The 15,311-nt window shown below is 39.3% G+C and overlaps 1 protein-coding gene across 3 annotated transcripts in view; it reads left to right on the forward strand.

Moving 5' to 3' along the window:
- The window catches only part of LOC144526203 (enhancer of polycomb homolog 1-like), a 46,962-nt gene extending 45,355 nt beyond the window's left edge, over positions 1-1,607 (forward strand). For all 3 annotated transcript variants that reach the window (XM_078263501.1, XM_078263502.1, XM_078263500.1), the window contains one exon: positions 362-1,607. In XM_078263501.1, coding sequence (XP_078119627.1) covers positions 362-434 — 73 coding nt within the window. In that variant the 3' untranslated portion in view covers positions 435-1,607. The remainder of the gene's footprint in view (positions 1-361) is intronic.
- The last annotated feature ends 13,704 nt before the right edge of the window (positions 1,608-15,311 follow it).

Below are 15,311 nucleotides of genomic sequence, written 5' to 3' on the forward strand. Positions count from 1 at the left end.
AAAGCCCATATCAGTAGAAGAGAGGGTAGCAGGGGACAATCCAAGCCCTTTTCCACAGCAGGAACTTTAGGAAATGTAACGCTAGTCACAGGTTCTGCTTTTGTTTGTGAAGTTCCTGGAGAAGTATTTGAAACTAAATTTTAGGCACTACTAAATACAAATCCCAGGCCCTTTTTTTTTAACGTGCTGCCGTCAGCACTGTTAATCCAAGTTGGCTAAGCAGACATGTCTTCACATCACAACCAAGTCTGACAAAAATGTGTTGTACTGCACACAGCTGACTAATGCCACATGCTACAACATTTATGCTCGACATAACTACTTGCAGCTAAATGTGTGTCTTGCTGTCTTTTGTCCACAGGGAGAATCACGAACAAGACAAGCCAGCACTGAACAGTCTGTCAGAGAACACAGTGGCCATGGAGGTCACGTAGCCTCCCGTCGGCTGCACGGCCCCAGCGTTAAAACTCCTTTTTGATGGTTGTTTTTTTTTTTTTTTTGTTTTTTTTTTAGGTGCTATGCATCATTCGTTAGTGGTGAAAGCAAACTGGTGGCGGAATGAGCACGGCAAGGCTGGGTTTCCATGGCAACTGTTTTGGGACTTAATTGCAATGCTCGTCTCGTACAATTCTTTTTCTCTCATTTCCCTATTTGTTACTGTTAATAAGAGATCATCTGTAAATTCTTAATATGGCAATTATATGTACAGTACTGCATATTTGTAATACCTCCCCACCCCCACCCCCACCCCCTGTTCATGTATATAACATTACTTGAATACAGAATTGTTCATTTGTGATGTTTTGCACTCGATACTAAAAAAAAAAAAAAAAAAAAAAAAAGAAGAAAAAAAAAAGAAGAAAAAAATCAAATTAAAAAGAGAAAAGGACAAACTGCAACTGGTGCGAGTATGAGGTGTGAAAGTTGTAGCACAGAAAGATGTGTCATTACATGCATGGTGCGGGACCTGCTGTTTGATCTATTTATTGTGCAGTGTTTACACAGGGTTTTGTTTTTTCGGTCTTTTTTTCTTTTTATACACTGTACACGTCACCGGTTCCCCGTGCTGTAGTCCGTGTTAGGATAGATATTTTTTTGGGATGTTGTGAACATGGCCGGGAGCTAGCCCGTTTTTGTTAGGCCTTCTTCCACCATGTTCCCATGTGTCATGTCGGATCCATGGAGACGTGCATCATCCAGGTCGAGGCTTAGGGCAGTAGAAGACGACAGGTGTGAATTGGTTTGTTGTAGGCATCAGTTTCAGTTTCCACAAAGCTCTTCCATACGTAGAATATTCCTGAGACAAGTAACAAAACAATGGGGATGATGACTCTTTCCCAGAAGACTTTGCTGCTTCTGACTTATCTAAGCACTATATAATTTCTTTGTTGATTGATGCTGCTTTTGTATGATTTTTGGCCTCTGGTCTGCACCAGATGACCTTATTTACTTTTTCTTTTAAAGGATTATTCCCCCCACCTCCCCTTTATAATTTTTTTCAAAACAAATATTTTTGTATCTCCCAATTTTTAATTCTCCTCACATAAAAACATTCTTTTGTTACTTGTTGATCAAAAAAAATAATCCTATAAGGGAAGGTGTAAAAAGAGCAGTATCTGACATTTATCATTCCAGCTTCTACATTAAAAAAAGAAGAAAACATGTATTAATTGAAAACAGAAGAAAAACGTTTTTCTCTACTTTTAAAAACTCCAGAAGGCTGAAAGGCCATGAACCACAAGTTATCGGGTGCCTTCATTTGGGAAAAAAGAATAAAAACTCTCTCTCTATATATATATATATATATATATATATATATATATATATATATATATATATATATATATATATATATATATATATATATATATATATATATAATAAAAATTGCTCTCTTCTGTGAAGAGTTTGGTACTGAACAAGGCTACTTGTAGTTTCTCTTTGTCTGTACCACAATCCCAATGCCCATTCCAGTGGCCCAGTTAATTCATGAGTTTTTGTTTTTGTAGACCCTTCACACACACACATACACGAAAGACTAAGAATCCTCTTGAATTGTCACAAAATGAAATAAAAATCCAGGGCATTATGTGTTTTGACCAGCTTGTCTCATTTTTTATTTTTATTTTTTGCCGTCTGTCTTTAATGTGTCCTGAAGTGAACAAGCGTGTAGTACTCCGAGTCTCTGTAGGCGATAAGACCTTGGCTGTCAACAATACGTTTCAGTCCCTTCGTGGCCAACCACCTGCAATGCTGCTTTTTGTTTTTCTATTTTTGTCTATATTCAGGTAAGGACATGAATGAGTGCTGAATGTTGAGAGTGAGCACAATACTGTCTGTAATTAGCTCCTGGGATCTAAGTCCTAATGTTCAAAGCAAAAGGTGTCGTCCATTTAAAAAAAAGGCGGAACATCAGCCACTCACTCAATCTGTAGGTTAAAACGCCTCTAAAATCCTAGATAACATGTTTACATTAAGACACTGCAGTGGAAGTTGTCAATCAAGTGACATTGGTGGCTGCTAGACCTTTAAAAACTGTCACACAAAGCAACTGGAAATATATTTCAGCCAGCCTTGTTGGTGCCTCAGCCATTGGATTGGGAATTATTAGTATTTGGCTCAAATATTAAAAACAAAGGGGGATCAGGAATTGTAAAATTGTTTCCAATCGATACACAAGGAAATAACCCATAATTATATAGCTACAATGAAGTCCCATTATTAATCTTCACAAAACCTCAATGACAAATACAGGTGCTGGTCATACAATTAGAATATCATGAAAATGTTGATTTGTCAGTAATTCCATTCAAAAAGTGAAATTTGTATATTCATTCATCACACACAGACTGATATTTCAAATGTTCATTTCTTTTAATTGTGATAACTGACAAAAATCCCAAATTCAGTATCTCCAAAAGTTTGAATATTAAGACCAATACAAGAGGATTTTTACAAATGTTGGCCAACTGAAAAGTATGAACATGAAAAGTATGAGCATGTACAGCACTCAGTACTTAGTTGGGGCTCCTTTTGCCTGAATTACTGCAGCAATGCGGCGTGGCATGGAGTGGATCAGTCTGTGGCACTGCTCAGGTGTTAGGAGAGCCCAGGTTGCTCTGATAGTGGCCTTCAGCTCTTCAGCATTGTTGGGTCTGGAGCATCGCATCATCCTCTTCACAATACCCCATAGATTTTCTATGGGGTTAAGGTCAGGCGAGTTTGCTGGCCAATTAAGAACAGGGATACCATGGTCCTTAAACCAGGTACTGGTAGCTTTGGCACTGTGTGCTGTTGGAAAATGAAATCTACATCTCCATAAAGTTGGTCAGCAGCAGGAGAGTGCTCTAAAACTTCCTGGTAGACGGATGCGTTGACCCTGGACATCAGAAAACACAGTGGACCAACACCAGCAGATGACATGGCACCCCAAACCATCACTGACTGTGGAAACTTTACACTGGACTTCAAGCAACGTGGATTCTGTGCCTCTCCTCTCTTCCTCCAGACTCTGGGACCTTGATTTCCAAAGGAAATGCTAAATGTACTTTCATCAGAGAACATAACTTTGGACCACTCAGCAGCAGTCCAGTCCTTTGTCTTTAGCCCAGGCGAGACACTTCTGACACTGTGTCTTGTTCAGGAGTGGCTTGACACAAGGAATGCGACAGCTGAAACCCAGGTCTTGCTTACGTCTGTGCGTGGTGGTTCTTGAAGCTCTGACTCCAGCTGCAGTCCACTCTTTGTGAATCCCCCCCCACATTTTTTAATGGGTTTTGTTTCACAATCCTCTCCAGGGTGCAGTTATCCCTATTGCTTGTACACTTTTTTCTACCACATCTTTTCCTTCCCTTCACCTCTCTATTAATGTGCTTGGACACAGAGCTCTGTGAACAGCCAGCCTCTTTAGCAATGACCTTTTGTTTCTTGCCCTCCTTGTGCAAGGTGTCAGTGGTCGTCTTTTGGACAGCTGTCCAGTCAGCAGTCTTCCCCATGATTGTGTAGCCTACAGAACTAGACTGAGAGACCATTTAAAGGCCTTTGCAGGTGTTTTGAGTTAATTAGCTGATTAGAGTGGCACCAGGTGTCTTCAATATTCAACCTTTTCACAATATTCAAATTTTCTGAGATACTGAATTTGGGGTTTTCATTAGTTGTCAGTTCTAATCATCAAAATTAAAAGAAATAAACACTTGAAATATATCAGTCTGTGTGGAATGAATGTATACATTATACAAGTTTCACTTTTTGAATGGAATTACTGAAATAAATCAACTTTTTCATGATATTCTAATTATATGACCAGCACCTGTACACATTAACCTTTAAGTGTGTGAAAGGCTTGGTTCTGTTCCCCTGACCAATCATCTTGTTCAGTGCAGCCCATTGTCAGATGAGATGAAAGTTCGAGTCCACAACACTGTGTACATGCTGTTTTGTATAAAGTAACAGTACAAGTATCTAACTAGAATATAACTTTGGTAGAAGTTAGTCACCTTTTAGAATGTTGCTTTAATACTCTGATATTTACTGTACTGAAGTATCAAAGGTATTTTTGATGGAAGTGAATGTAAAAAAATCTTTGATCATGGATTTTATTGTGGCTTCGTAATCATCAAATTCAAAGTCTTTCCTCAGGTTCAAGGACCTAACGCTGCATAATGAGAGAGCTGACTGCAACAGAGACAAAAACAGTGACATGTTTTTGGGAGGAACAGTCTTTCACCACAGGTGTGTAATCTGTTCATCTGTTACCATGGCGGCAGAGCCTGCTGCAGGTGTTTCCATGATGCTCTGTTATTATGCTTCTTTCTCTCTTTCTTTAGTTTTGGCAATCCATGAGCAATGTCAAGATTTTTGTCGTAACGTTAGGGGAGACCAGGGTCAGTTTAACACATCCAATTGCTCCAATCAGGAACTAGTTTGGAATCACATGATTCACTCTGCACATGCTCTGTTTAGTCCTTATTACACGTGTGAAGAAGCAGCCCACTGTGACTGACGCTGCACATTTTAGAAGGATAAAACTCATTTTAAGGTAACCCAATGTTGCCACATCTCTACATTTTAAAAAGTAGGTCTTGTGTTCCTACATTTTCCCCATCCTCCCACAACATTTTTTAGGAATAGAATAGAACGCCTTTTATTGTCACTATACACATGTGTAATGAGATTAAAAGCAACTCATTTTCCAGTGCCAACATGTACCTAAAATAAATATAACAAAATGTACAAAACAACAAAATATAATAAAATAAGTAGTGCAAAAAAGGGGGGTAAGGTGCACAGTCACACAGACACTATATACAAAACAGAAATATGGTTTTATATACAGTGTGACATGCAGTGGGTTATTGCACATTATTTGAATATTGCCCAATAGTGGTTATCATATTCAATGAGTAATAGATATTGGACAATGAGAGTAATGATATTGCACAGTATATAGATATTGCACAGTAATGGAATTGCACAATATTATCAATAGTATTAAATATTGCACAGTAGGTGAGTAGAAGAAAGTCCGGGGGTTGGGGGGGGGGGTTAGACTGTGAAGTTAGGGTTAGGAGGATAAAATCTGATACAAATTTATGAAAAAGTGTAATGTGGGAACATAGACACGCTGCCAGACAATTCTGGGTTAGTTAGCGTCTCGGTTAGTAAATGTTACAACCTCCCCAAGCAAAATTTGGGTTTTATTTGTTTTTTTTCTTTAAATTTCATTCTTGGAAAAGAAAGACGGACCGAGGAGTGCCTCTCAACACATACACACACAAATATTACGTTAAAAAGTCATTTAAGTGTTGAATAAGAGTTTCAATATCAAGTTTTTGTCATGATCCAAATTCCATGATGTTCCATTTCACCCCAGAGTATGGTACAACTAACCTGGACTATGGGGTAAAGTGTAACATTTTCCTCCTTGTGTTTGAGAGTTAACCATGCATTTTCTGTTTGGGTTGCAGAGATATCAGCTACACCATTTTAATAGCAGACACATGGAATTAGTTTGTATCACATTTTGAACCCACTGGCTTAAAAGAGCTCCAAGATACAGCCAGAAATGTCCAAATTGTTACAACTGTCCCCGGTCTGCCCTAACGAAGATGCTTAGGGGAAATGTAGTGGAGTAAAAAGTATTCAGAAATTTAAAAAAAAATAAGGACGTAAAGTACAAATACGTGACAGTTCTACAATAATGTAAGTCTTTGTACTTTGTTCCATTACAACACAGTGTACATGGATGCAGCAGGTTAACCAGAGCTCTCCTCCATCAGTCTGTTTCTCTGTCCACAAAATATGAAGCTTTCTGCTTCCTGCACAGATCAGGACTTGATTCTATATACTCCAGATGTAACACAGATGTTGCCTCCTTTTTTCTCATTGGTAAAGGTGAAGTTGGCTGTTGTGCCTTCCCCTGGTGAATCAGAGGCCAAAGAACCATGTGTCATGTGAATGTTCTTATGTGTGCTGTGCCCACATTTGTCCTTTTGATTGAATATAATCTCTACACGCTAGGGATCGACCAATACGGTTTGTTTTTGAAGGCCGATACCGGTTAAACCCAGACAAACTACATAAAAAAAATATGAATAAAAGCAAAATATATACAAGGTATCTTCAAAACGTGACCTTTAAAACAGTGGTTAATGTAAGTAGTGACTGTAGGTCATGTGATATTTCACAGGTTCTTGTGTAATGCACACTTTGACGACATCCAGGTGGTTGAAGAGAGTGTGGCGATGTAGAAAAGGACGACCACTAAAGAATGTCGAGCTTTTATTGCACACTGCTGCACTGCAGTAGAGAGTTTAGAAAGAGGTCAGTCAGGAACACTGTAGCTGTTTACCTGTGGCTCGTATTCATTGAAGTAAACACACATTGGGTAGGATAACGGAGGACATTTAAATGTAAATTGTGCTTCTCCGAGGAGGAAAAGAGGAAAGTCGATAAGAGCTGGAAAATATGAGGAGAGCCGCAGTCTGACTCCCAGAGAGAGATTGCCTTAACCGCGCGGCTGACTCCATCATATTTGGATCTTTGCCTGTAATTGCTCGTTCCAAAAAAGATAAAGAGGAAAACTGTCAGTGCAAAAAGTTTTTAGGGATGTAAGAGAAGCTGATAGCAGGTTCCTTGGGAAAGTGTGCAAGACCGATGTGAAATAGTCTGAAAGCAATCTGGCTGCAGTTTGAATGCAGCCATATACTGTACACCGCAAAGCTAATGCACGTTTTAGATGTAGAAATGATCAAATAAGGCAGTGGGGGTCTAGGGGGGTTAAGGAAGCGAGCTTGGGAACCGGAAGGTCGTCGGATCAATCCCCAGACCGGCAGGATAAAAATCTGGGTGGGGGAAAGAGCAGCACTTGTCCCTCCCTCATTACCACCAGTGAGGTGCCCTTGAGCAAGGCTCTTAACCCCAAACTGCTCCAGCTCCATTCAGACTGTGGTTGTATGAATGTCTAACTGTGTGAATGTGACAGGTCGTCAATCGACTTACCTGGATAAATAAAGGTTAAACAAAATAGCCCACTGAAAGGAAAGCAGTTTGAAAGTTTTTTGAAGCTATTAATATCTTTGTCAAGTGCTTTATGATAAAAAAAAATAAAAAAAACTGTACACTGTAAAAATATATATATATATATATATATATATAGATTATTTCGGTTTCAAAATATAACTGACGGGGCGGCCTTAAAGCTATAGTGTATAGTTTCTGTCTCCCCCATGAGGAATTCTAAGTAATGACAACAACACTGTCACGCGTCCACATGATACAAGCCTCCCCCTAAAGGTCTGATCATCTCAGCAGGACTTGTAGCCGTTATATTATTGACTAGTTTACTTTAGAATAAAACATCAGATTTTATAAACTCCATGTGTTTTGTGTGCAGGAATCTTAATGTGTAAAGTAACTAGTAACTAAAGCTGTAACAGATGAATGTAGTGGAGTAAAAAGTACAATATTTCTCTCTGAAATGTAGCGGAGTAGAAGTAGAAAGAGGCATGAAAAGAAAAGACTCAAGTAAAGTACAAGTACCTCAACATTTGGACTGAAGTACAGTACTGAAGCGAATGTACTTAGTTACATTCCACCACTGAAATATCTCAACATCAGATTGCTTCCCAGACGATGAACCCTAACAACTTTTCATCTTCAGGTCAACATTTCATTTTGTCTAATACTTTAGTTTATGACCAAACAAGTGCTAATTAGCAAACATTTCCAACATTTTAGTGGTGGAAGAAGTATTCAGATATTTTACTTAAGTAAAAGTAACAGTACTACAGTGTAGAAATTCTCTAAAAGCCCTGCATTTCACATCTTTAGTAAAAATTCAAAAGTATGAGCATCAAAATATATGTAAAGTACCAGAAGTAAAAGTACTTGTCATTATGCAGATTGGCCCACCATAAATCCTATATATAATATTACTGAATTGTAATTAGTGATGCATTAATGTGTTCATCACTTTAATGTTGCAGCTGGTGACGGTGGAGCTCATTCTGCTGGGTAACTCAAACTCTGATAATACATCATCATTTATTAGTTATTTATATTTTGTATTCATAATCTGAATCTGCAAAGTAACTAAAGCTGCCAAATGAATGCAGTGGATTAAAAAGTACAAACAAGGTACCCCCAGGTTACCAAAAGTTCAATTTAAGACCATTTTAATACTATTTAGAATGAAATTTAATACCAACTTCATGAACATACTGGCCATAGTATGTAGGATATAATGGAATATCAGAAAGGGTTTTAGGCTATGAAAATAATTCTTTACCAAGTACTTGAACATAATGCTTTGTGACAAAATAATGAAGGAGTTATTTAATCTTATGAAAGGACAATACGATGTTAGACCTTTGTGAAGCAAATGTAAGACTTTCTAAAGAAATGTAAGACTTTTAAGGCCCTCTTTAATGAAAATAATTAAGACATTTTTAAGGCCCCGCGGGTACCCTGATAAAGTCAAATAAAATGGAAATACCCAAGTAAAGCTAACCTGGTTGACACCAGACCCTTCTCAGTTATAACTGAGAGGGGGTCTGGGGAAGGTTCATCCACAGCCCATTTCCAAAGGGGGCGTCAACAACGGACGCCGCTCAAATGCCTCTGGGCGCAATTGGATAGTCCTTCAACCAATCAGACCAACGATCCGGGTGACGTAGCAGCTATCAGCGGCATCAACGGGTTGCTGCGCTTCGGTGTCCGTCACGTTGAATGTAAACAAGAAGCTGCTTTCCGTCGCTGCGCTATCGTCATCGTGTTAAAGCCCGTCTCAACGGTTGTGATTGGTGCCTCGATTTGGAAAAATTGGAAATGAGCTTGAATGGGCTGAAGTTCGTCAGGGTTTTCCCAGACTACAAGTAAAGTACGAGTACCTTATAAAAGCACTCAAGGGTGTAACTTTGGGTTCAACATTAGTGGGGGGGTTGAGATTGTGTATTAAAAAAAGTGACAAAAACATCCAAAAGATTGTTTAAAAAAAACTTGAAAAAGCGACAAAAACCTTGAATAAACTATCGGGGAAAAAAACCCCGCCCTAAATGTCAAAAGGCGACAAATGTCGACAAAAGCACCAAAAACTTTGGAAAAATTGTCAATTTTGTTTTGAAAAAGGCGACAAAAGTTGGAAAAAGCGGCAAAAATGTCAGAAAAAAACGACAAATACATTGGAAAAAGGCCCAGTTTTGATTATTGGAGGGGTTGTAACCCCCCCCCCCATCCCACCCATAAATTAAATTACAGTACTGAGTTACATTCCACCACTTGAACATGGTAAACATTTTGTCATTAGAAAACCTGTTTAAAATCCCTATGAATAATATTGAATACCCTCTTTATGTTGTTAGAAAGTTTAGTTTTGACATGAGTCATGTTTGTTGCCGTGGAAGCCCGGCTGCTGCCGAAGTAAAAGAAGAGTTTTGGGACGCTGCTCGGCGCTTTGAGCGAGGTTAATTTCTATAGTGCTCGATCAAAAGCCAAAGAGAGTGAATCACAAAGACGCTCTCACACCCCCGGCTTCATTATCTGCAGCTTTTTGCTTTGCGTGTATACGGACTTTATCTCTCCCGGACACCTTCATATCTTCATCTGCAGACACTGCTTTCAATTACCGTTAGAGATCCCTAATGAGCAGCAGACGCAGGCCACTCGGTGGATGGACTGGCAGCCTCATTAGGGCTGATGAGTCAGGGGGCAAACAGGGATGATCAAGGTTGTCTGAGGACATCTGATCACGTTGACTCAATATCTGTCTGGTTTCTGAGCCCCGGTCAAAGTGTCTCCGTCTTTGTTCTTTGAGTTCAAAGTGAAGCATTCATCATGCAGGCTTGCGTGCGCTGGATTGTGAATTAAATCTACTTGTTTGTTACTCCCCCCCCCCCCAAGTTCTCTGAGGTTTTAGTCAATCAAAGGAGCATTTACAAGACGTAGCACCACAGTCGATACCTACGCCTGAGTCATCTCAGTGTGTTTGCTCCGTAGGGTCTGGGAATATGGAAACGTCTGCAGAAAGAAACACATCCCAGATGATGTGTTCTCCAACTAAAAGAAGTCATAAAGGAGAAGCAGCGGGGCTCAGTTTGTAATGACCTGTGTCTCCATTAGGGCTGCACAATATATCATTTTTTTATCGTCATCGCAATATCAACTGGCGCAATATACATATCGCGAAAAGGCTGCGACATATCGCGATAGACACTACGAGACACTTTAACGTGTTTAACATTCTTTTTTTAGTAGTGCCTGTCATTGTCAATTCAATGTTCAATTTGTTCAATAAAAGAGTTTAGAAATGATTATTTGTTTTAAATTCAACAAGCAATTTGTTGTAATTTAAAATTTTTAGCAACAGAAAGGCAGAACTGAGTACACTCTAATATATATATAATATATGCAGTGAGGATTATAACTGCTTCATTCTTATTTGGTGTTTTTTTATTTCCAAAAGATGCTTTATGAGCTTTCCCTTTATACAGTATATATACAGTATGTGTTCACTAACAAGTCTAAAACAAGAAAGCATTGCAATCAGCAGTGTTTGATAGGCACCAGACTGTTTTGAATGGGTGGTTAACAGTGTTGCCAGCAGTGTGTTAGCAGTAGAACAAAGTGCTGCAGATCTACGTCTATCTACAGTGTTGTGGTTAAACAGGGTTGGGCATCGTTTTGGCATCTGAATTGCGATTCTTCCATTTGATTCCCGTTCTCATCGATTCTTGACTTCGATTCTTTGAGGGGTGGAGTTGAAACGGGTCACATGCTTATTTCACAAATAAGAGGAACGTTTTATTTGGATTCAATGGTGGATTGCAGTTTTACAGCTTTTTCAACGTAAAATAAAGCCACACTAGAGCGCCGCTTACTGAGCTCCACGGCTGCAACATAACAAGCGCCTGGTTGCTACGGAAACCAAAACTTACGCCTGTTAAATTGGGAAGCAATGATCAGATTTGAAACCAAATCCTCTCAACGATTCCAAAAACGACAAATACATTGAAAAAGGCCCAGTTTTGATTATTGGAGGGGTTGTAACCCCCCCCCCCCCCATCCCACCCATAAATTAAATTACAGTACTGAGTTACATTCCACCACTTGAACATGGTAAACATTTTGTCATTAGAAAACCTGTTTAAAATCCCTATGAATAATATTGAATACCCTCTTTATGTTGTTAGAAAGTTTAGTTTTGACATGAGTCATGTTTGTTGCCGTGGAAGCCCGGCTGCTGCCGAAGTAAAAGAAGAGTTTTGGGACGCTGCTCGGCGCTTTGAGTGCCCTTCCAATAAAGAAACGATTCTACTGGAATCGTAATTTTTTTAACGATTCCAAGTAGGAATCAGTTCTCGAAGCCCAATCCTACGGTTAAAGCCATGGGATAAGTGTGTAGAGTTTTGAAAAATGTGTTCAAGCAATGAAAACCAAACTACTGATTGGTCCACATGAACTGCTGCTCCAGCTGTGCCCACTGTCGTCTAGCAATCGGAAAAAAAACTGGAAATGAGTTTTGCGGCTCCAGACAGAGTTGTTTCTGTTTTGTTTTTTTTAGCCAAAAATGGCTCTTGTGATAGTCAAGGTTACTGACCGCTGATATAGCCCAGTACCACAAATAACAATTTGCCTCAAGGGGCTTTAAAAAATTAAACACATGGCAGAATGTTCCCACTGTGGAGTCACATGCTGACTGCTGATGCATAAAGACACTATGCATCAGACTAAAGACACATTTCCAACATGATGTGTTGCAGGAATATACTGAGGCCTTGAGGGAAGGGGGGGGGGGGCAGAATGGTAACAACACTACTGGCTGTAGCTGAGAGAGACACTGAACGCTTTCACATAATGAATCTCAAGGACAAAATGAAATGAAACAAACCAAAGGAAAATATCATTTCAATTATAATGGATATAAACCTCACGCCATTTGTACAAAACTTCAATATGAAATGTAGCCAGCATCAAGAGCTGCAGCCAAACACGCAAAAATGTCTTCTCAGTGAGTGATAAAAACAGCTGAAATGGAAAGTGAACAGGGGAAAGATGAAAAAGGGGTTGGGGGGGGGGGAGGTGGTACAACCAGTAGTATTTTAATGTCAGACTGGTCTGACTAGAACATTACTAAACTCCTGCAACACGTGTCATGCTGTAAAGTCCCATGAATGTGTCTTCAGTCCTGATCATTATTCAGCGTGCCACTGGGAACATTCTGCCTTTTTGACTTGTGTGTGTTTTTTGGCTCTACTGTCAGAGTAGGCCTACAAACCGACGGTTGTGTCACTGTGACCAGAGAACAGAACATAGTTCTGAGTTCTTGATTGTGTCAGCAGAGAGCCGCCCACATGCTCCTGGTCTGTAGATCTCATATTCTCCTAGATTGTGTGTGTGTGTGTGTGTGTGTGTGTGTGTGTGTGTGTGTGAATGTGACAGAGGGAGATATTTCTAACTTAATTTGTGAGTGTGTTTCAAATGGCGACAGGCTCCGTAGACTCAGGACTGCCAATCTGCAGTGATTGTAGACATCTGGCCCCACCTAGTGGTTCAAACTGTTGTGTGCATTGAGTTTCTGGTATGAAAGAATGAAATTCTATATCTTATCTTCAATTGAACATGTATCGTGAACAATTAGGATGAAATATATATCCATTGATCATGATCAACAATGGTCAGAGTTTGTATCAGAGCTGTAGACTTGAGACTTTAGGTCAGACTTCAGTCACAAAAAGAGGGGCGTGAGACTCGACTTAGACCTGGAAAAATCCCAATACAATAAACTAAAAATGTCTACAGCCATATGTGCATATGCATTTGTTATTTATTAGTTACAAGTTTTAAAATAAAGGCTTCCAGTGCTGCGTCATTTTAATGAAGAGCATTCAGAGACATGAAAGACTTGCAGTTTGCTTATGAAGACTTGTGACTTGGCCTGGACGTTCCCCAAAAACCATATTAAAACATTGAACTAAAACATACCCGCGATGACTGGTATGCTGTTCCCAGTAAACATAAAAGGACAGAGTCACAGGTCATCTTATGTCACCTTTATTTGCTCAGGGTGGAGACATCAAGCGTCCCTCTCATTGGAAGGGTTTCTCACTCTGGCGGCCGCCGCGCTGTGGCACGGCGGCCACAGGCGGCCTTTGTTAGAAAGTGTGCAAATACACTGAAATATTTAGATGTTAGGTGTCTTGCTCAAGGGGAGAAAACCAACATCTTACTTCAGAGAGGTTTCTAATGCTGGTAAAACCTTTTTACTTCCTCCTGTTTTCTGAACACGTGAGCTTTTATTGACAATTGATGATGATGATGAATAACTTTATTTCGTTTAACATACATGAAAGAAACTATTAATTCCCACAATTTGCCACCGTAGCTCACCGAAAAAGATATAGGCTGAAGCCAAGGCTTATTTTTGCCTATCCTATAATATATCCCCCATACAGTCGCCCAGAAATTCAACAAAACTAAATGAAACTAAACACAATCCTAGTCATTTTACATTATGATCAAATCACTTCATAACCCTTCATTATTCAACAACAGACACATTTTCAACTCAAGTTCATTCCATTATTTAACCCCCAAAACTGAAACACGTCTATATTTGACATTAGTCCCTAACTTTACCAGTTCCAAAAATAGAGAACCGTCTTAAATTATAATTACCTTCTCTTAATTTGTAAAAAAAAAAGAAAAAAAAAAGAAATTGAATACAGACAGGAAGAAAAAAGTATTTCCAAAGTTCTACAATTTACAACTATTAGGACTTTGACTGTGACGTGTCTGATAGCAGGAGAGAAAGGCAGCTGGTTTATGTTCAACCGGTTCATTTAGTTTTCAACGGACTCGAGAGATCATTACAGGCGACCGGCGCAACGGTCAAACCAGAGCAGTTTAAAGGACAATTCCGGCGCAAAATAAACCTAGGGGTTAATAACACATGGTTACCGAGTTGACCGTTCTCTGGGATGTGTTTTCATGCTAATCGAATGTGACCAGTTTTAGAGCAAACAGCTAATTAGCTAATAACGCTAGTCGTCGGGGCCACGCGAAAGTAAAAAGAAATCTCTATTTCTATACCACTAACAAGGCTCAAAATATCACCTCACTTCCACGGGAGCATAATGAGGGTCCCTACATGTAAACCGAAGCATTGAGAACTTTGTAAGTGTACAGACAGTTTATTAAAAAGATAGATTAGAAAGACAGTACCGTTCGGTATACAGGCGGGCACCATCTTGGGAAAACAGTCACGACCAGTCGAACGATGAAGCCGTGCTTGAGCTATGTTACTGGTTACTGGTTGCACGGCGTTCGTCGTTCGACTGGTCATGTCTGTTTTCCCAAGATGGCGCCTGCCTGTATACGTGAACGGTACTGTCTTTCTAATCTATCTTTTTAATAAACTGTCTGTACGACTAGCGTTATTAGCTAATTAGCTGTTTGCTCTAAAACTGGTCACATTCTATTAGCATGAAAACACATCCCAGAGAACGGTCGACTCGGTAACCACGTGTTATTAACCCCTAGGTTCATTTTATGCCGGAATTGTCCTTTAAGTATTTGGGGGTTTTCCTAAAACATTTATCTGTCAACCTATTCCATTCCTTTCTGGGATTAATCTTAAGCCTTTTCTTTTGACTACTCCTTAAAACAAATGAAAACCTAGTTTAAATAACTTAACATTTCCACTGAATATATTTGAATTTAAAGAAAACTAAATAAAATGCTGTGTTTTAAAATATGTCTGTCTTGTAGGATTGAATCACTTTAAAAAAAGCTTAGAAATGTTGAAGGAATTATAC

Source organism: Sander vitreus, chromosome 12, assembly GCF_031162955.1.
Source record: "Sander vitreus isolate 19-12246 chromosome 12, sanVit1, whole genome shotgun sequence".
NCBI lineage: Eukaryota > Metazoa > Chordata > Actinopteri > Perciformes > Percidae > Sander > Sander vitreus.